At 44.6% G+C, this 21191-nt stretch overlaps 1 protein-coding gene across 6 annotated transcripts in view; it reads right to left on the bottom strand.

The window, feature by feature from the left end:
• Positions 1-21191, bottom strand: part of LOC122554666 (rab GTPase-activating protein 1-like) — a 126279-nt gene that overhangs the window by 57451 nt on the left and 47637 nt on the right. Inside the window, exon 1 of one of the 6 annotated variants that reach the window (XM_043700025.1) lies at positions 14123-14628. The exons of the other annotated variants lie outside the window; for them this stretch is intronic. Coding sequence (XP_043555960.1) covers positions 14123-14200 — 78 coding nt within the window. The 5' untranslated portion in view covers positions 14201-14628. Of the gene's footprint in view, positions 1-14122; positions 14629-21191 lie in introns of those variants that run through there. 6 annotated transcript variants of the gene reach the window in all.

Raw genomic sequence — 21191 nt, 5'->3', positions numbered from 1 at the left:
CTCACTGCCGGAGGAAGGAGCAGCGGCTCCAAAAGCATGCAGCTTCAAACAAACCTGTTGACTGTAACCTGGTCTCATGTGACCTGGTCTCAAACTTAAATGTGTAAATGCAGAGAATGGCAGGAGAGATTTGACATGTAATAAATCACTAATCTACATTACTGAAGCAAGTTGTTCATCCCCTGGGAGCTGTGATGGTCAATAAACAGCTAGCCAGCCAATCCTATTTCATAGCTCTTGACATGCAGCCCCTATAGGGCAGAGCATATTTAAGACTTAATATACACGATGAGGATTTCTGCCTCTTGACCCTATCAAACAGAGTTCATCCTTCGCCAGCTATTGGGGGAAGCAGCCTCCCACAACTCCACTGGAATCCATCCAATTATTACTCACTTGAGAAGTGCTGTGCCCTGGTTATTGCCCTCTGATGGAAATCAGTCCTTCCCATCCAGGCCCCTCATCATTTTACACACCTCAATCAAATCTCCCCTCGGCCTCCTCTTTCCCAAAAGGAAACAGTCCCGGCTGATCCAATCAATCCTCAAAGCTAAAACTTCCCTTTCCTGACAAAATCCCCTAGTCTCTGATGGGATCGTGTCATTCTAGTAATGCAGTTACCAGGACCTATATCCAAATCCTGACTTTAAATATGGAACTATGACTGTAATTTGAAGTTTTTAAACTTTATTTCTACTGACAAGACCTGTAATGCTGAAGTTTAAAATTTAATTCTTTATTTTCCTACTTTTTAACCCAAGATTTTTCACACAGATACCTTGTATCTAAGGTGGCACAGTGAATGGTGACAGTAAACTTTTCACCTGTACTCCTAGATCCCTGTACTTGAGTACATGTTACAATAAAATTTAATGCTAATGACCCCGAAAGTCTGCTTCACCTGCTCTGTTATCTTCAGGGATCAGTGGACATAAGCTTCAGGATGATTCTATTCCTTTAGATGATTCAACATCCCCACAATCTTGTGTGTACTCCCTTGCCTGTCTGCTCTCACAAACACATTATCTCACACTTGAATTATTCAATGGATACAGTATGTCTAGAGATCATTCAGCCAATTAAGCACATACCAGCTCTTTGCAACAGCAGTTTAGCTAGTCTCACGACCCTGCCATTTCCCCTACAATTCGACAATTGCAACCCCACCCTTCCGACCAGTTCCCTTTTCAAAGCCACAATAGGCTCTGCCTTGGTTACTTTGAGTCAGCCCATTCCAGATCCCAGCCAGTCTCTGCTTAAAGATGCTTCTCATGACTCCTCAAATTCCATGGTTAAATTGGTGTCCTCTTGATCTGCACCTTTATGCCAAGGTTAACTATTTCTCTTTTACAGATCCGGTTTGGAACAGCTGATGATTTGGAATTCCAGTGGCTACCTTTCTCCAATCCCCAATACCTCCCTGCCAGCGACACTTTACTTCACCATCAATAACAGGGTCAAATTGTGGATCTTGGGGCGGCACAGTGGCTTAGTGGTTAGCACTGCTGCCTCCCAGTGCCAGGGACCGAGGTTCGATTCCGACCACGGGTGACTGTGTGGAGTTTGCACACTCTCCCCGTGCCTGCGTGGGTTTCCTCCGGGTGCTCCGGTTTCCTCCCACAGTCCAAAATATGTGCAGGTAAGGTGAATTAGCCATGCTAAATTACCCATAGTGTTAGGTGCATTAGTCAGGGGTAAATGGGTCTGGGTGGGTTACTCTGAGGGTCGGTGTGGACTTGTTGGGCCAAAGGGCCTGGTTTCCACGTTGTAGGGAATCTAATTTAAACAAATTCTAACCCTGATATTTTTTTTAAAAAATTCACTCGTGCGAGGTGGATGTTGCTAGCTGGCCAGTTTTTGTTGCCTGTCCCTGGTTGCTCAGGAAGATGGTGGTGAGCTGCCTTTTTGAACCACCGCAGCCTGTGCTCTAAGTTGACTCACAATGCCCTTAGAGACGGCAGGATTGCAACCCAGTGACATGGAAGGAATGGGGATAGATTTCCAAGTCAGGATGGTGATTGGCTTGGAGGGGAACTTGCAGGTGGTGCTCCTATGTATCTGCTGCCCTTGTCCTTTGAGATGGATGTAGCCATGGATTTAGATGGCGCTGTCTCAGGATCTTTGGCAAATTTCTGCAGTGCATCTTGTAGATAGTAACAGCTGTGTGTACTGAGTGTCAGTGGTGGAGGGAGTGAATGTGGTGCCAATCAAGCAGGTTGCTTTGTCCTGGATAGTGTCAAGCTTGGAGTGTTGTTGGAGCTTCGTCCATCCAGGCAAGTGGGTAACATTCCATCACAATCCTGATTTGATGGACAGGCTTTGGGCAGTCAGGTGGTGAGTTATTCACCATAGTATTCCGAGCGTCTGACCCACTAAATTGTTCATAGTGCTAGATGTATTATTCAGGGCAAATATAGGGAAGGGGTCCGGGTGGGTTACTCTTTGGAGGGTCGGTGTGGATTTTTATATTAGATTACCTACAGTGTGGAAACTGGCCCTTCAGCCCAACCAGTCCACACTGACCCTCCGAAGAGAAACCCACACCCTCTATATTTACCCCTGACTAATTCACCTAACACTACGGGCAATTTAGCATGGCCAATTCACCTAACCTGCACATTTTTGGACTGTGGAAGAAAACTGGAGCACCCGGGAGGAAACCCATGCAGACACGGGGAGAATGTGCAAATTCCACACAGACAGCTGCCCGAGGCGGGAATTGAACCTGGATCCCTGGTGCTGTGAGGCAGCAGTGCTAACCACTGTGCCGCTCCCACTGGCCGAAGGGCCTTTTTCTATATGGTAGGGAATCTAATCAGTACTGCAGTCATTCAGGAAAGCACTGAACTGTCTGCTTAAAGTTTGGAGTGGCACGGTGGCTCAGTGGTTAGCACTGCTGCCTCACAGCACCAGGGTCCCAGGTTCGATTCCAGCCTCGGGCAACTGTCTGTGTGGAGTTTGCACATTCTCTCAGTGTCTGCGTTGGTTTCCTCCCACAGTCCAAAGATGTGCAGGCCAGGTGAATTGGTCATGATAAACTGCCCATAGTATTAGGTGCATTAGTTAGAGGGAAATGGGTCTGGGTGGGTTACTCTTTGGAGGGTCAGTGTGGACTAGTTGGGCCGAAGGGTCTGTTTCCACACGGTAGGGAATCTAATCTACTCTTTTAGCCAGAGTTTATGTGGCGAGTCCAGTTGAGATGCTGTTCAATGGTAACCTCAGGGATAGTGGGGATTCAGTCATGGTAATACCATTGAATGACCAGGCCCAGTGGTTAGATTGTCTCATATTGGAGATGGTCATTGCCTGGCATTTGGGTGCTGCAATCTGTTTGCCTCTCTCAATGAAGGTTTGTATTATTTCTCAGAATTTGCCCCACCATTGAGGTTAGGCTGACTGGCTTACAATTACTTAGCCTCTGAACCATTCTTTTTTTTTTTTAAAAAACAGCAGTACAATACTAGCAATCATTCATTACCATGCCTATAGCCACAAAGGATTGAGAAATGATGTAGTTTATTGCATAAAATGCAGGAAAAAACAAAAAAAAAACAAACAAAAATCAATGACTTCAAAATCTAGATTAGGCTAACCAATCCAAATTTTCAGTCCAGGAGATTCCAAAAGTCACAGACATTACTGTGAGCAAACCAGGGAGGAAACGGAAACAGTGATAACAAATTAGATGTTTAAAAAGATATTCTTGGAACCCTGTTCACCAATGTTATAAATATCAGCCATGCAACAAAAAAAGCTCGGTGACCAACACTGAAGAGTCACCCAACAGGAGAAGGGGCTATTCGCCATTTGATTGTTGTGAGAAATGATGCTCCGCCAGTAAGGGTATGATAGGAAACCAGCACTGGGAGAGAGCGAGTTTGAACAGCAGCAGGTAGTCATACATAGGATTATATATGTAGCACACACTGCACAAAAAGAGGCCATTTGGCCTCTGTGCTGGCAAATCTGCTCCACAAGTCTACATCTAAATCTATCACACATTTCTACTTCTCCCTCCCTTATTTAGTATGCCCTTTAATGTATCTGTACCATTTGTTTCAACCACTCTGCTTCTGGGTTTCCTCAGGAAATGAGAATGGATAAGATCATGAGATGGTGATATAGCAATGACATCAATAGTCACATGTTAGACATGAAGGAGGGATGGAATAACTTATATTAGACAGATGTATTACAGATATAGATCTGTGGTGACCGACATGAATCACAACTGATTGGTTGATTGCTTGCAGTGAGTGCGTGCATTTGCTGGGCAAGGAAATGTCTAAATCTTCAATTACTGCAAACCTAATTTAGGCTGTAAATGGCTTGAAAAGAAATTAACACTTCCTGAAGTTGGAAGCTTTTGAGCAACTTATTTATTCATTGCAACATAGCTTAATTAAGAACCAGCTGAAATTGGAACAGAATGAGCTTGGCCCTTGACTCTGGAACGTGTACCAGTAGCCAACCCAGCATGACTGATGGTAACACCACTGAATATCAAAGAGAGATGGCTCAATCATTTCTTACTGGAGATGGTCATTCCTGGCATTTGTGTGGTCCAAATGTTACTTACCACTTTTCAGCCCAAGCCTGGATATTGACTAGATCTATTGCACTTGGACAAGGACTGCTTCGTTATCTGTGAAGTCATGAATCGTGCTGAACGTTGTATCTGCCACTCATTTGGCCCCTCTGCTAATGACCCTGCATCTTCCTGAATGTATGTTGCTCATTCTGCTACAGTGTGCAGTTCTGGGCCTCCTATTTGAAACGGGACACTTGTGTTAGCAGGTCAGAGGAGGTTTACTCGATCAGTTCCTCAGATGAAGGCACTATTTTACAATGGGGAAAGCACGTTGGGCCTTTATCCAGGGGAGCATAAAGAATGAAAGATCATCCGACTAAGGCATGAGAGATTCTGAGGGGACTCAAAAAGGTGTATGCAGAGGGTGCTTCTTCTGGAGAAAGCTAGAATTCAGGAACAGGGTTTGAAAATAAAAAGGGGTCTGTCATTTAAGGAAGATAAGGACCGTCTCTGTTCTGAGATGGTCATGAATATGTGGAATTCTCCTCAGAAGAGTGAATGTGGAAAATATTCAAGGTTGAGTTCGACAGATATTCAACGGGTAAGGGAGTCAAACATTATGGAGTGCTGGTAGGAAAGTGGAATTAAAGCCAAATCATGTCAGCCACGATCCCATTGAATGGCAGAGCAGGTATGAAGGGCTGAGTGGCCTCATCCTATATCAGTACCCTCCTGAAAAGCTCATTCAGCTCTTGCGTCTTCCTGAAATGGTCACATTTACCAACCCCTGGTGGGAGGCATGGTGGCACAGTCTGCTGCCTCACAGCGCCTGAGACCCCGGTTCAATTCCCGCCTCAGGCGACTGACGGTGTGGAGTTTGCACGTTCTCCGTGCATCTGCGTGGGTTTCCTCCGGGTGCTCCGGTTTCCTCCCACAGTCCAAAGATGTGCAGGTCAGGTGAATTGGCTATACTAAATTGCCCATAGTGTTAGGTAAGGGGTAAATGTAGGGGCATGGGTGGGTTGCGATTCGGCGGGTCGGTGTGGACTTGTTGGGCCGAAGGGCCTGTTTCCACGCTGTAATCTAATCTAATCTAATCCCTAGTTGTGCCATCTACAAAGTTCAACACCGCGCCTTAGACACTTAAAGAAATCAAGTATTGTGTTGAGAGTAAACCTAGATATCACACTGTCTTCAGTAAATGCATCCTGGCTATCCTCAATTAACCCTTGTATCTCTGAATAATCATTAATTTGATCCCGAATTATTGATTTGAATTGGACACTGGACAAGTTAGTCAGCCTGTACATCTTTGAGGACACAATGTTCCATCAGAGCTACTCTCCAGTCCAGCATCACAATTAAGGCAGCCAGGAATGCTGAAAAAAAAAATTGAGACCCAAGATTGTACCTTCTTCAAACAACAGTGTACCTGCCACCAGAGCCTAGTTACTTATCCACCCAGAGCTTTTCTGACAGGCGTGAAGCAGAAAATACATTTGAGAGCCAACTGAAACATCAAAGATTTGGACGGGGGTACAAAGGCAAGTAACAGAAGCAAAGAGGAATTATGAGAAATGGACTAGCAGCTAAGAAAAAGGGAGATCCCAAAGTATATAGACACAAACAGTAAGAGTGTGGTTAAAGGAACGCAAGGCTGATCAGAGACCAAGAAAGGGATTTATATATGTAGACAAGAATATCACTGATGTGTTCAACTAACATTTTGATCAGAAGAACTTTGAAAGGCAACAGGAGAACAATGCAAAAGCAGCTTCAAGAACAGAGGGATTGGTGTGTGTATGTGCACAGATCACTGAAGGTTGCAGAATAGATGGAGACAGTGGTTAATAGATCAGTGTCCTCAACTTCATTAATAGGGGCATAGAGAATATGAGCAAGGATGTTAAATTTGTATAAGAGTCAGTCATACAGCACGGAACCAAACCCTTAGGTCCAACTCATTCATGCCAACCACGTTTCCCCAAACTGAACTAGCCTCCCCCCCCCCCCCCCCCCCCCCACCCCTTGCTTACATCTGGCCTATCTCCCTCTAAACATTTCCTATTCATGTACCTGTCCAAAATGTCTTTTAAATGTTTTAACTATATCTTCATCTACCACTTCCTCTGGTAGTTCATTCCAGATACTGTATGAAAAAAAGTTGCCCCTTAGGTCCCTTTTCAATTTTTCTCACCTTAAAAATATGCCCTCTAGTATTGAAGTCCCCAGGAAAATACCTTGGCTTTTTACCTTATCTATGACCTTATAATGTCATCCCTCAACCTCCTACCCTCCAGGGAAAAAAAAAAGGATTCGTACTATCCTTATAACTCAAGCCCTCCAGTCCCAGTAACATCCTTGTAAATTTTTTTTGAACCCTCTATAATTTAATATCCTTCCTATAACAGGGTGACCAGAAGTGGATACAGTAATCCAGAACAGTCCTCATCAACATCGTGCTCAACTCAACATGATGTCCCATCTCTTATACTCAGTGGAGTGAGCAATTAAGGTAAGCATGTTAAATGCCTTCTTTACCAGCCTGTCCACCTGTGACACAGCTTTCAACAAACTATGAGCCTGAAACCCTAGGTCTCCCTGTTGGACAATATTATCCAGGGCTCTATTATATAAGCCCAGCCCTTGTTTGTTTTACCAAAATGTAATACATTTTATTACTCCAAATTTAACTCCATCTGCCACTTCTCGGCCCATTTGCCCAATTCGTCTAGATTCTTTTGTCACCTTCGATAACCTTCATGTGTTCAATTTTGGTGACGTCCGCAAACTTACTAACCACGCTTTCTAAATTCTCATCCAAATTGTTCATATTAAATGACAAGAGTGGACCCAGCACCAATCCCTGCAGAATACTGCTGGTTACAGGCCTCCAGTCCAAAAAACAATCCTTTCCCATTATCCGGTCTCTTACTGTCAACCCAATTTTGTATTCAGTGAGCAAACTCCCTGAATCTCATGTGCTCCAATGTTACTAACCAGTCTACCATGCAGAATGCTTTTCTAAAGTCCATGTAGATGTGTACTGCGCTCTGCCCTCAATCTTTTCGGTCACATCCTCAGAAAAGTCAACCAAGTTTGTGAACCATGATTCCCCACACACACAGCCATTCTGACCATCCCTAATCACTCCTTGCCTCTCCAACAACTCACCCACCACTGAGACATACTAGCCTACAGTTCCCAGGCTGCTTCTTACAGCCTTTCTTAAAAGGCGGCACATTAGCCATATCCAATCCTCTGGCACCTCACCGGTATCTTTAGATGATACAAATATCTACACTAGAGGCCCTGCTATTTTTTCCCTAGCTTCCCACTTGTTAGACTTCAGTTGGGCTATTGTGTACATTATAGGAAGGATTTGAACACATTGCAATGTGTGCACAGCGACTTACAAGAATGGTTCTAGTAATGAGAAGCTTGAGTGATAAGGATAGTTTGAAGGTGAGACTATTCTTGTTGGAGAGGTGGCAACTGAGAGGAGATTTGATAGAGATTTTCAAAATTCTGAGCAGGTTAGACAGCATAGATAGGGAGAAAGTGTTCCTGCTAGTAAGAGAGAAAAACAACAAGAGGGTGTACACAGTCGTGTGCGCAAAACCTCTCTCATGCAGTTAAGCATATGGAATGCACTGCCTGGAAATGTGGTGCAGGCAGATTCAATGGAGACATTCATTCAAGATAGGCATTGGATGGTTATTTCAATAGAAATAGTGTGCAGGATGATATAACAGAATTGGAGCAGACAAAATGGGCCATTATAATCCTCTGGGCCATAATAATCCTAAAGATCAGAATTCTGAGTTTGCTCTTGATCACTTACATTTCAAATAATAAATGTTAAATATTCATCTTCCACAATTAGATTTTGTTTCAATCCAGAGAATCTGGTCTTTCCTCTTGAACTGCTCTTCATATTGCACAATGCTATACTCTTCATTATCTGCTGGCTTTTATTCAAGTCACCTTCAATTCCATCTAACCCCTTTGTTCACAACACGACACCTCAAATTCATGATTTTCCATGTTGTTAGCTTCAACTCATCTTGCACCTCTTTAAATTAGTTTAGTATGAAACCATCTCACTCTATTCTTTGCACTCATTAAGAGCACATTTGTTTTGTCTTCACATTTGAAATTTGAAGATTTGCTATTCCATCTTGCTTGCTCATGTTCTTACTGATTTATTCTGAATCTTTAGTATCCACCTTGATTGTTACAATGAGAAAAAGGTGTTTTACTCTAACTGGTCTCCAGCACTCATGATTTAAAATTATCCTCTCCTTTCCTAAATTAAGCAATGTTTCAATAGAGACAGCATGTGTGTGTGAGGGTGAGAATGCAAGCAAGAGAATGTGAGAGCAAGGGGAAGAAAACAGAGGAGAATAATGACATCAATGCTTGTTCGCTGCCAAATCCTCGATGCACAGGTCTAAAATCAGAAGAATATTCTCAAAGAAAGGTGGTGACATAACGCAGAGTTACATGTAATCTTCTAAAGGTTTTACGGAGGGTCGTACAGGAGGGAAGGATAGTGATGATACAAAGGTCAGGATTCACACAACATCGGACTCAGTGGCTGAAGAAGCGGCCTCCAGTTGTTAGGCAATGCTCTCAAGGCCAGAGTCAAATAACCGGAGAGAGTCCGGTGATTGTGCAGGGGGGGCGAGGAAAACTTATCAACACGAGGATGAGAATCCTACATTAGAAGCCCGAATCAATGATGGAACTTGATGCAATGCAAGATAGAGACAGCAGAGTTATAGACAAGTTAATGTTTGAGGAGGAGAGAGGGTAACATACTGACAGGGTAGCATTGGGATAAGAGAGTCTAGAGACATTGGAGAAAGGTTTCAGCTATGGATATGCCGAGGTTACTGTTCTTAGGATGTGATTGGCAGGAATGTGGAATCAAGCCAGGGCTGTATCTATAAGGCTGATGACAATGGATAAAAGGTGTTGCAAGGATGATATAGTTGACTGTGACATATACTGCAAGCTCAAGGAGGAAGAGGCAGCCAAATATGTGATGGTCACAATCAGAGTTCTGTGGCAGAGACAGAAGTCAGACTTGGGTGATTCAAACACTGAGTTACACAAAAGACGATTGGGTGAGCAGGGAGATTAGGTTTTTGAGAAAGGTGGACGACAGCAACTACCTTAAGAGGAAATCAGACGTGCTCAAAAAGAAGCAATGTCCACTAAGAAAGGGCCCAAAAGGGAAACTGAGTGGATCAAGGTTTCAGGTTTAGAATAGGGGTTAGAGAACAAGAATTGGGTCTCATTGAGAAGGCAAGGATGGGACAAAGCGTTAACCTTGGGGTAGAACATGGTTTGGTGGGCAGCGGAAAGGGTGGGTTGTGGTAGACACAACTAAGATGATGGCCTCAGTTTTGAAGTCCAGGAATTATGCCACTTGATCAAATCGAGGGTGGATTGGAGAAATAGAAATTGTTAAGGTGGTTGGTTGTAGAGAAAAGCTAAAGGATTTTCTGTTCGTGCCAGGATAATCCCAAGTACTGAGCAGTTTTGGAAGATGGCAGCAGGGTCAAATGATGCTAGTTGAGATCCAACCAGATTATTGAACCAAGGTTGAGACTGGCTGTGGCCAGATGTAATTTTCACACTGAAGTCTGTGGTCCCAGAGTCTGTCTGATATAATATGAATTCACACAACGATTGTTCAGATATGACACCACAACTACAACAACGATTGGACACAATTTAACCGTTTTGCTCAGCTCAGCTTCCATCAATTAAAAAATTACATTTCAATAGTATCAGTCACCACCTCAGGAATTTCCACAACACTTAGAACCATAGAGACCCAGAGTAACACAGCATGGAAACAGGCCTTTTGGCCCATACCAGTCCATGCTGACCATAGTGCCCACGCAGCTAGTTCCAATTGCCCGCATTTGGCCCATATCCCCCTCAACCCTTCCCAAATGTGTTTTGCAATGTTGCTACTGTACCTGCCCCAACCACTTTCTCTGGCAGCCCATTCAGTTTACACTCCATTCTGAGTGGAGATATTGCCCCTCAGGTCCTCCTTAAATCTTTTCCCTCTCACCTTAAACCTATGCCATCTAGTTTTCAATTCACCATCCCTGGGAAAAAGATAATATGCATTCATCCTATCTGTGCCCCTCGTGAATTTATGCACCTCAGCAAGGTCACCCCCATTCTCCTACATTCCAAAGGATAAAGTCTTATCCTGGCCAATCTCTTCCTATAACCCAGGCCTACTACCCCTGGCAACATCCTCGTAAACTTTTTGTTTTTCCGATAACAAGGTGACCAAAACTGCAAACAATACTCCGAGTGCAGCCTCACCAATGAGTTATAGAGCTGTAACATAATATAGGAGAAAGTGAGGACTGCAGATGCTGGAGATCAGAGCTGAAAATGTGTTGCTGGAAAAGTGCAGCAGGTCAGGCAGCATCAAAGGAGCAAGAGAATCGATGTTTCAGGCATGATCCCTTTTTCAGGAATGAGGAAAGCGTGCCAAGCAGGCTAAAATAAAAGATAGGGAGGAGGGACTTGGGGGAGGGGCATTGGAAATGCGATAGGTGGAAGGAGATTAAGGTGAGGGTGATAGGCCGGAGTGGGGATGGGGGCAGAGAGGTCAGGAAGAAGATTGCAGGTTAGGAAGGTGGTGCTGAGTTTGAGGGTTGGGACTGAGACAAGGTGGGGGGAGGGGAAATGAGGAAATTGGAGAAGTCGGAGTTCATCCCTTGTGGTTGGAGGGTTCCTAGGCGGAAGATGAGGCGCTCTTCCTCCAGCCGTCGTGTTGCTGTGGTCTGGCGATGGAGGAGTCCAAGGACCTGCTTGTCCTTGGTGGAGTGGGAGGGAGAGTTGAAGTGTTGAGCCACGGGGTGGTTGGGTTGGTTGGTCGGTCCGGGTGTCCCAGAGGTGTTCTCTGAAACGTTCTGCAAGTAGGCGACCTAATATCCCAACTTCTCTACTCAGTGCCTCGACAGATGAACGCCAGCATGCTAAATGCCTTCTTTACTACCCAGTCTACCTGTGACACCACTCTCAAAGAACTATGTACAGAGGAACCTCAATTATCCGAAGGACATGGGTTGGGAGCATTTTGTTCAGTTAATCGAATTCTGGATAACTGAATGCTGGGTAACAGCGTAGCCAAGCATCGGAACATTGCAATCTTGCCGGACAAGCTGACATTCGGATAATTGAGATTCCTCTGTACTTGTACTCCTAGATCTCTCTGTGCCACAACACCTCACTATTTACTGTATAAGTCCCACTTTCCAAAATACAACACCTCACAATTATCTGTATTGAACTGCATTTGTTAATCTTCAGCTCACCCCCACATCTGATTAAGACCCCACTGTAATTTTTGATAACCTATCAATGATACGCCCTAATTTTGTAATTGCAAACTTAATCATGCCTTGTATATTCATATCCAGATCATTTACGTAAATAAAGGTCTCAGCACCAACCCCTATGGCACACCACTGGTCACAGGCCTCCAGTCTGAGAAACAACCTTCAACCATCACCCTCTGATTGCTACCATTGAACCAATTTTGAATCCAATTAGCTAGCCCTCCCTGGATTCCATGAGACCTAACCTTCATGACTAGCTGGCTGTGTGGGACCTTGTCAAAGGCCTTACTAAATTCCATACAGACAACATCCACTGCCCTATCCTCTTGGTTACCTCTTCGAAAAACTCAAATTTGTCAGACTTTATTTCCTGCAAACAATCCATGGTGACTATCCCTAATCAGATCTTGACTATCAAAGTGTTGGTTGATCCTCAGTATCCACTCCAACAACTTGCCTATCACTGATGTCAGGCTCACTGGCCTGTAATTTCCTGGTTTGTCTTTGCTATCTTTCTCAAACAAAGAAACAACATTAGCCACCCTCCAGTCTTCCAGAACTTCACCAAATGGATAGAGACGAAGCAAAAGTCTCTGCTAACCTCCAAAAACATCCGATGATAGACTTGATCAGGCCCAGGGTATTGATCTACCTTAATGTACCTGAAGACTGCAAACACCTCCTCTCTCGTAATATGTCTGCGGTCCAAAACATCCAATGAAGTATTTTTGAAATATAAAATCACAGCTGCAGCTATAGGAAATGTGGCAGCCAACCAGCACATAGCCAGGTGCCATAGCGGTCATAATGACTTGATCATTTGTTCTAGTGACGTCACGGACATTCCCTACATCTCCAAAATGATACCATGGGACACTACCTGAACAGGCAGGTGTGCCCTTGGCTTCACAACACATCTCAATGTTCATTTGATGGATTGATGAGGGTGTCAAAAAGGGTTTTTTTTTGGGGTGCAGAAAATTAGAGTTCAGGCCACAAGCAGATCAGCCACGATTTCATTGAAAAGTTCTGAGCTGGTCCCAGGTACCAAATGGCCCACTCCCGCTCCTAATTCATACAATTTTAATGGAATGATACTAACAGTGCAGCACTCCCTTGCTACTCAAATTCAGTCACATACAACAGGATTTGAATCCAGAGCCTCCAACTCAAAAGCCTGTGCCGACAGGGCCCCACAATTAACATCTACCTCTCAGGAGTTCCACCATAAACCACCCCCCCCACCCCCAAATTAACTTGGGACCTACTGATGCTGCAAGCAAATCTGTCCTGCTCCCATCAGCTTCCCTCACCATAAGGTCATTAGTGGAGGAACTTGAAACCATGATTTACAAGCAACAAACTACATACTCACTATCCTGATGAGCATTAGTCAGTCATTGCTAGGTGCTTGTGGCACAACCTCTAACAGATTTATTAGCTTTACACAGTTACCGACATCCATGTTGGCCTCCCAAACTGCAGTTTGAGGAGATCAGACAGCAAACTGGCTCGCTGCTGTTATAGTCAGCTCTTAGCTGTCACAAGTGAAAATCCTGATTAGTGAAGACAAACCACTGGAGGTCAAGGGCTCTGGCTCCGCTGGCTGTGCCACCTCAGTTTATCATTGCAACCCATCCACATCTGGCAGTATAAATCCCCAGCTTGCCAGTGGCAGTACCACACCCCACTTAGGCATGATCAGCCTATCCTTGCATGAGCAACTCCACAACTACCTTGTTAATTAATCCAATGAATGAAAGCAAACGCAGCTCCCAAGTGGCACAGGGTTGCCTCATTTACACAAGACTCAATGCGTGCACACTGTCAAAAACCCGCACAAGTACACTGCCACAATTCACATTTCAGGTACTGCATGGGCAAACCAGGCAAGCTGACAACTGCAGCCCTTCAATATCAGCAGGGGATGTCAAGTGTCCTGTTATACAAGTTGTGCCAGATTTTTTTTTACAAAAACAGTCAGTCAGACATCAAGGCAACAATGTATGCAAGGATTTCATGCTGCTTTTCAGTGCACAGATCCTCGAGAGATCTGACTGCTTTCAATGCTCAGGGTCCTCCCACAGGCAGCCATCAATAAGCTGAATGACTGTCAAACGTCATTCATTCCGGGCTGCAGGCCTCTGCCTCCCATTAGCAAACCCCTGAACCCGACAGCCACACAATCTCCCGGAGACCAGAGACTCACCGGCAGCAGCCGAGGTACAAACAAGCGATGGCCCATCCCCAGCAGCTCGAGCAGCCGGCAGGCATACTCGTTCACCATCTTGTGGCCGTCATCCTGCGGTTCTTGGGTTTTGGATCGGGGGTTCTGCACGGCCGAGAGGGAAGGGGCAGAACAGGGAAGCCCCTCTTCCGTCAAGAGGAAGTAGGATGGATCCAGCTTGCTGATTCGGGTGACAAAGTGAACTGGAAGTCACTTGAGGGGTGGGGGAGGAGGTCACGAAGGGGTTAATTTGGCCGTCTTGCCCCTACCAGTCAGTCAGCAGCAAACGCAGGCTTGCCGACATGGTGTTGCCCGGTGAAAAGAAAATGACAGCACGTTGAGACACACGCCGAGGAGCTGAGGCAGAGCTGCTCCTGCTAATGTAGTCGGTGAGCTCATCGCCTCTGGCTGGAAATGTGATGATTGCTGCTCTCAGCGTTGCTGTGAATGTGTAATGAGGGAGCCAGTGACTGAGCATGTAAGCCCATGCCTCATGGGAACTGTCTGGAAACAGAGAGGGCTGTACTGAGGCACCTCAGCTCTCAGCTGGTCCAATCCTCTGACATACTGACCACCCCCTGCAGACAGTTATCAATGCCGTGCAGCTTCAGTTAGAAGTCAGACTTGCTGGCTTTGTTCAGCTTTCCTGCCTCCCAGTACAGTGCTACTCCTTCACTCTCATTCCCCGAGTAAACAGTGTAAATGATAGTCAGGTTCAGATCTAATTCCCTACTGTTGTTTGATGTATGGCACTGAAATGGGGACTCTTGCTTTAAACCCCATGTTTTGACGATTATCTCTAAGTGACATTTCAATTGTTAATGGCAACAAAAAATTAATTGCTTAAATTGCCATGCCCCTGTAAGGGACTGGTACCCTTGAATTTTGTTTAATCTTAAAGGATTGATTCAAATTTTTAGATTAGATTCCCTACAGTGGGGAAACAGGCCCTTTGGCCCAAGTCCACACCGACCCTCCAAAAGAGTAACCCGCCAAGACCCATTTCCCTCTGACTAACGCACCTAACACTGAGCAATTTAGCATGGCCAGTTCACCTGACCTGCACATCTTTGGACTGTGGGAAGAAACTCTCACAGACACAGGGAGAATGTGCAAACTCCACACAGACAGTCGCATGAGGTTAGCTTCGAACCTCGCTAACCACTGAGTCATTGTGCTGCCTCATGTTGTTTTAAAAAAGGGATACTTCACCCAGTCTCAGGTTCTCTGGGTACACTAGCAGGATTTACCTCGAATCCCAGATGATGCTGTGCGTCAGGACGGCTCTTATTCTTCCTTTACCGAGATGGCATTTCTAAAGTCTCAGTACTGAAAGATTGAGTGGGTATTTGGGTGATGTAGCTACAGTATAAAGAGAGGCCAGGGAGATCAGACTGCAGAACCAGGAGATAGAGCGAGTGTGACAGCTTAGAAAACCTAGACAGGATTATTTAGAGGTTTTATAGATTAGAAAGGTAAAGCACATCAGCATGACTGACCAAAGGCAGAGGCCACCTCATTACAATATAGCAGCTATCAGCTTTCTTTACCCCACAAAAACTAACTCAAAGCAAATTACAACATGCCTAAACATGTAGGTACAGATACAGCTAGGGATATTTGTAATACTGCAAAGTGTACGACATCACAACCTGCACTGCTGACTCCAACATCAGATGGAATCATTCTATAGTACATCAGCAATGTCAAATAACGTGCTGTATGTAACGAGGCCAGTGGTCTGTTCTGAAGAGTCGTCGTATTGCACTTGAAAACCCTACTTCCATTTGAACAGATGTTCCCAGACCTGCTGAGTTTCTCCTGCATGTGTTTGAACCAGGTCACAACATAGCACAAAAGACTGAGGTGTGTGTGCGAGTGTGATGGTGAAACAGGAATTTAGACACTTCAGTTGAAGATTGAAGTGGAAGATAACTACATTTGGAATCTCCAGATTAGTTCCATACCACAAGGCACTGAGTATCAGAAAAAGAAGAAAGGTCAGATAAGCACATGGCTATAGGGATGGTGTAGGAGGAGAGCATTAGATTTTTGGATCATTAAGAGTTTCTGGACAGGTTTCCCCTGAACCTTGCTAGGAGATTTGCTCATGCTGTTGGGAAGGTTTTAAACTGATTTATCAGTGGATGGGGCAGATTTGATGTAAAATTGGGAGCAAGATTAATGTTCAGTCAGATACAGAAGGGAGACAAGACATGAGCAAGTTAAGGAACTCAGAGGACCAGAAAGCTAAACTGTATCTATTTTAATGCAAGGAACTTGACCAGTAAGGCAGATTAACTTATTGCTTTGATTAGCACATGAGAAGGAAGGACAGAACTGGGAGCTCAACATTCCAGGGTATAGAGGCCTCAGGTGTGATAGGGAAGGATGTGAAAGAGATGGGGGCAACGCATTGTTGATGAAGGAGATCATCACTGCCGTAATGAGGGAGGATGTCTTAGAAAGCTCTTCAGATGCTATTGATATGGTTTACAGACATCAGTAAAGCCTTTGATAAGGTTCCAAATGGAAGGCTATTCTTAAAGATAAGATGATGTGGAGGTGCCGATGTTGGACTGGGATGGACAAAGTTAAAAATCACAACACCAGGTTGTAGTCTAAACAAGTTTATTTGGAAGTTCTAGCTTTCATCAGGTCACTACCTGAAGGAGTAGCACTCTAACAACTATTGCAACCTGTTGGACTATAACCTGGTGTTGAGAGATTTTTAACTTGAAAGATAAGAGCCCTTGGGATCCAAGGCCAATTGGCAAGTAAGAGGCAGACATGATGGTGGAGGGTTGTTTTTTTCAATTGGAAGCCTGTGACCAGTGGTGCAGCAGAGTGATCAGTGCTGTGACCGTTGCTGTTTGTTACATAAATTAGTGACTTGGATGTGAATGTAGAAGGTATAATTAGCAAGTTTATAAATGACATAAAAATCAGGATTGTTGTTGATAGTGAATAAGATGGTCTCAGGCTATTGTCTGATATTGATCGCCTTGTAAATTGGGCAGAACAATGGCAGATGGAATTTAATCTTGATAAGTGCAAGGAGATGCACTTATGGGAAGTCTAAGGGAAGGATATACCCAATGAATGGTAGGAGGTCCTTAGGGAGGAGTGAGAATTAAAAGGGACTTTGGTGTACAAGTCCATCGATCCCTGAAGACATCAGCACAGCGAGACAGGGTGGTAAAGGTGGCATATGGGATCCTGGCCTTAATTAGCTGGGGCATGGAATATTAGGAATAAGAAAGTCTTGTTACAACTTTATAAAACATTGGTTGGGCCTGAAGTGGAACATTATGAGCAGATCTGATCACCACATTATTGAAAAGATATGATTATATTGGAGAGGGTGGAGAGGAGATTCACCAGGATGTTGTCTGGGATGAAGATTTCAGTTAAGAAGAAAGAGACTTCTCTGCTCCAGGGGAGGATTTGGAAGGATTGGAGTATACAAAATTATGAGGAGCATTGACAGAGTAAGAATCGCTTCCCCGTGGATGATGTGTCTCAAGGCCAGTGGGCACAAATTTAAGGTTAGCAGCTGTTTAAGAGGAATATAGAACACACAAGTACAGCACAGTATAGCCCCTTTGGCCCTCGATGTTCAGCCAACCTTTTATCCTACTCCAAGATCAAACTAACCTATATACCCTTCATTTTACTAGCATCCGTGTGCCTATCCAAGAGTAGCTTAAATATCCCTAATGGATCTGACTCTACAATCACTGCTGGCAGTGTATTCTACACACCCAGCACGGTGTGTAAAGAACCTGCCTTTGACATCTCCCCTAAACTTTCCTGCAATCACCTTAAAAAAATTATGTCCCCTCGTGATAGCCATTTCCGCCATGGGAAAAAGTCTCTGGCTATCCACACTATCTATTCCTCTCAATCGTGTACACCGGTAACAAGTCACCTCTTATCCTTCTTCATTCTAATAAGAAAAGCCCTAGTTCCCTCAATCTTTCATCATAAGACATGCCCTCCAATCCAGGCAGCATCCTGGTAATCTCCTCTGCACCCTCTCTAAAGCTTCCACATCCTTCCGATAATGAGGCGACCAAAACCAAACACAATATTCCAAGTGTGGTCTAACCAGGCTCTCTGGAGCTGCAGCATAACCTTGCGGCTCTCAAACTCATCTTCCCTGCTAATGAAAGCCAACACACCATATGCCTTCTTAACAACCCTATCAACTTGGGTAGCAACTTCAAGGGACCTATGAACATGGACCCCAAGATCCTTCTGTTCCTCCAAATTGTGAAGGATCCTGCTTTTAACCCTGTATTCTGTATCCAAATTTGACCTTGCAAAATGAATCAGGTTGAACCCGATTTGCCACTGCTCAGCCCAGCTCTGAATCCTGTCAACATCCTGCTGCAATCTGCAACAGCCCTCCACACTACCCACTACTCCATCAACCTTCATGTCATCGGCAAACTTACTAAACCACCCTTCCATTTCCTCATCCAAGTCATATACATATATATACACACACACACACATACATATATATGTATATGTATATATATGTATCTCTCTCTCTCTCACAGAGCAGAGATCCCAGAACAGATTCTTGTGGAACACCACTGCTGACAGATCTCCAGGCCAAATACTTTCCATCTACTACCACCCACTATCTTCTATGGGCCAGCCAATTCTGTGTCCAGACACCCACATTTCCCTGTATCCCATGTCTCCTTACTTTGAATGTGCCTACTGTGGGAATCTTATTAGACACCTTCCTAAAATCCATATACACCACATCTTCAAATGTGTTTTGTCACATCCTCAAAGAATTCAATAAGTCTTGAGGCATGAACTGCCCATCACAAAGCCATGTTGATTATCTCTAATCAAGCTATGCTTTTTCAAATAATCATAAATCCAGTCTCTCAGAATCCTCTCCAATAATTTGCCCACCACCAATGTCAGACTGACTGGTCTGTAATTCCCAGGGCTTTTGTCTCCCACCCCGAGGGTGGTAGAAGTATAGAACTTGATTCCGAGAGGGCAGTGCTGGCAGGTACTCAACATTTAAAAAGCACCAGAGTACTTAATGCCAGGGCATAGTAGGCTATGGACAAAACGCAAGGAAATGGGATTAGTACAGTTTGGTGTTTATTGGCTGTCATAGACATGGTGGAACGAAGGGCCTGTTTCTATGCTGCATGACTGTGACACTAGTAATTCAAGATAACTTTCAGCTGTATGTCCAAGAAGCATCATCAATAGTATGGCCATAAAGGCTGTAAAATTAAACTAAGGTCATAAACTGTCACCTATGTCCAGTACATCAGGGAAACATAAACCGCTTAGGTAATACATGAATCATAATGTTAACCTTGAATTTACTTGGAAACTGACTTCGAGATGCATAGGGGAAAAACACTCACCAGTGATTCAAGGACTGTCAGAGGGATCTGACAGTGATCGGCCAGGATTGGCAGAAGGTGGGGAAAAGAAGCATGTCCGAGGGAGTAGCAAGCTCACGTACCCTCTATTTTTTGTAGTAGGGGAATTTTCAAGCATGAACCAAACTATCATGCATCGTAAACTTGTTATTTTTTTGAGATTACTTAGTGTGGAAACAGGCCCTTCGGCCCAACAAGTCCACACCGACCCGCCGAAGCGCAACCCACCCAGACCCATTCCCCTGCACCTAACACTACGGACAATTTAGCCTGGCCAATTCACCTCATCTGCACATTTTTGGACTGTGGGAGGAAGCCGGAGCACCCGGAGGAAACCCACGCAGACACGGGGAGAATGTGCAAACTCCACACACAGTCAGTTGCCTGAGGTGCGAATTGAACCTGGATCTCTGGCGCTGTGAGGCACTGTGCCGCCCATTATTTCATCATATTCTCTACACACCTTGACGCCCATGGAGTGCTGGCTTTGGCTCCTCATTGTTGGAATGTACCTCGCTTCTAATTGTGTTTAAGGAAGTAGCAAGCACTATGGCCTTGCTTTGGATCAGCAAGAACATTTATCTACTAACCACAGTCACGCATAGACTAGCTATGCAAGAAAACTGGACACTGAAAATTGTGCAGATTAGGTGAATTGGCTATGCTAAATTGCCCAGTGTTCAGGGGGGTGTAGGTTAGATGTATTAGTCAGGGATAAACGTAGAGTAATGGGGAATGTTCACGTGGGGTATTCTTTGGATTGTCGGTGTAGACTTGTTGGGCCGAAGGGCCTGTTTCTACAATGTGGGGATTCTATGATTCCATCAACTTATCAGAGACAAATAGGAAATTCCTTTCGGATACAATGTGCAACCTCTGGTCAGTGCTGTGGGTAATGTTCAATACTGATTGTATATTCTCGGCTGCACATTTTTTGAAGTGACTTGAGACATTAACGATGTGCTGCTTAACTTGTTCTACACAGATGAGTGCAGAGTTAAGCATTTATATATCAACTTTAAAGTGGGGGGAGCGGGATTACATGAAGCTAATAATGTTTCACAAATTTCCTGGATGATTTGAGGAGAACTGAGTTGGAGGGTAACCTAAGTGTTGATAAATTAATGCTGGTTCCAGCTGGGGTAAAAACAGAACTATACAGCACAGGAATAGGCCTTTCAACCCACCATGGCTGTGCCAACCATGATGCCATTCGAAACGAAACCCATCTGCTTGCACCCGGTCTCTATGACTTGATTCCGTGCCTGTTCAAATGTCTATGTAAAACATTTCCTTGAATATGGAGAAAGTGAGGACTTGCAGATGCTGGAGATCAGAGCTGAAAAATGTGTTGCTGGAAAAGCGCAGCAGGTCAGGCAGCATTCAAGGAGCAGGAGAATCGACGTTTCGGGCATGAGCCCTTCTTCAGGAATGAGGAGGGTGTGCCAAGCAGGCTAAGCTAAAAGGTAGGGAGGATGGGCGTTGGGAATGCGATAGGTGGAAGGAGGTTAAGGTGAAGGTGATAGGCCGGAGAGGGGGTGGGGCGGACAGGTCGGGAAGAAGATTGCAGGTCAAGAAGGCGGTGCTGAGTTCGAGGGTTGGTACTGAGATAAGGTGGGGGG

This window comes from Chiloscyllium plagiosum, chromosome 11 (assembly GCF_004010195.1).
Source record: "Chiloscyllium plagiosum isolate BGI_BamShark_2017 chromosome 11, ASM401019v2, whole genome shotgun sequence".
Taxonomy (NCBI): domain Eukaryota; kingdom Metazoa; phylum Chordata; class Chondrichthyes; order Orectolobiformes; family Hemiscylliidae; genus Chiloscyllium; species Chiloscyllium plagiosum.
Note: the sequence above shows the minus strand (reverse complement) of the source record. Positions and strands in the feature narration are given on the sequence as shown.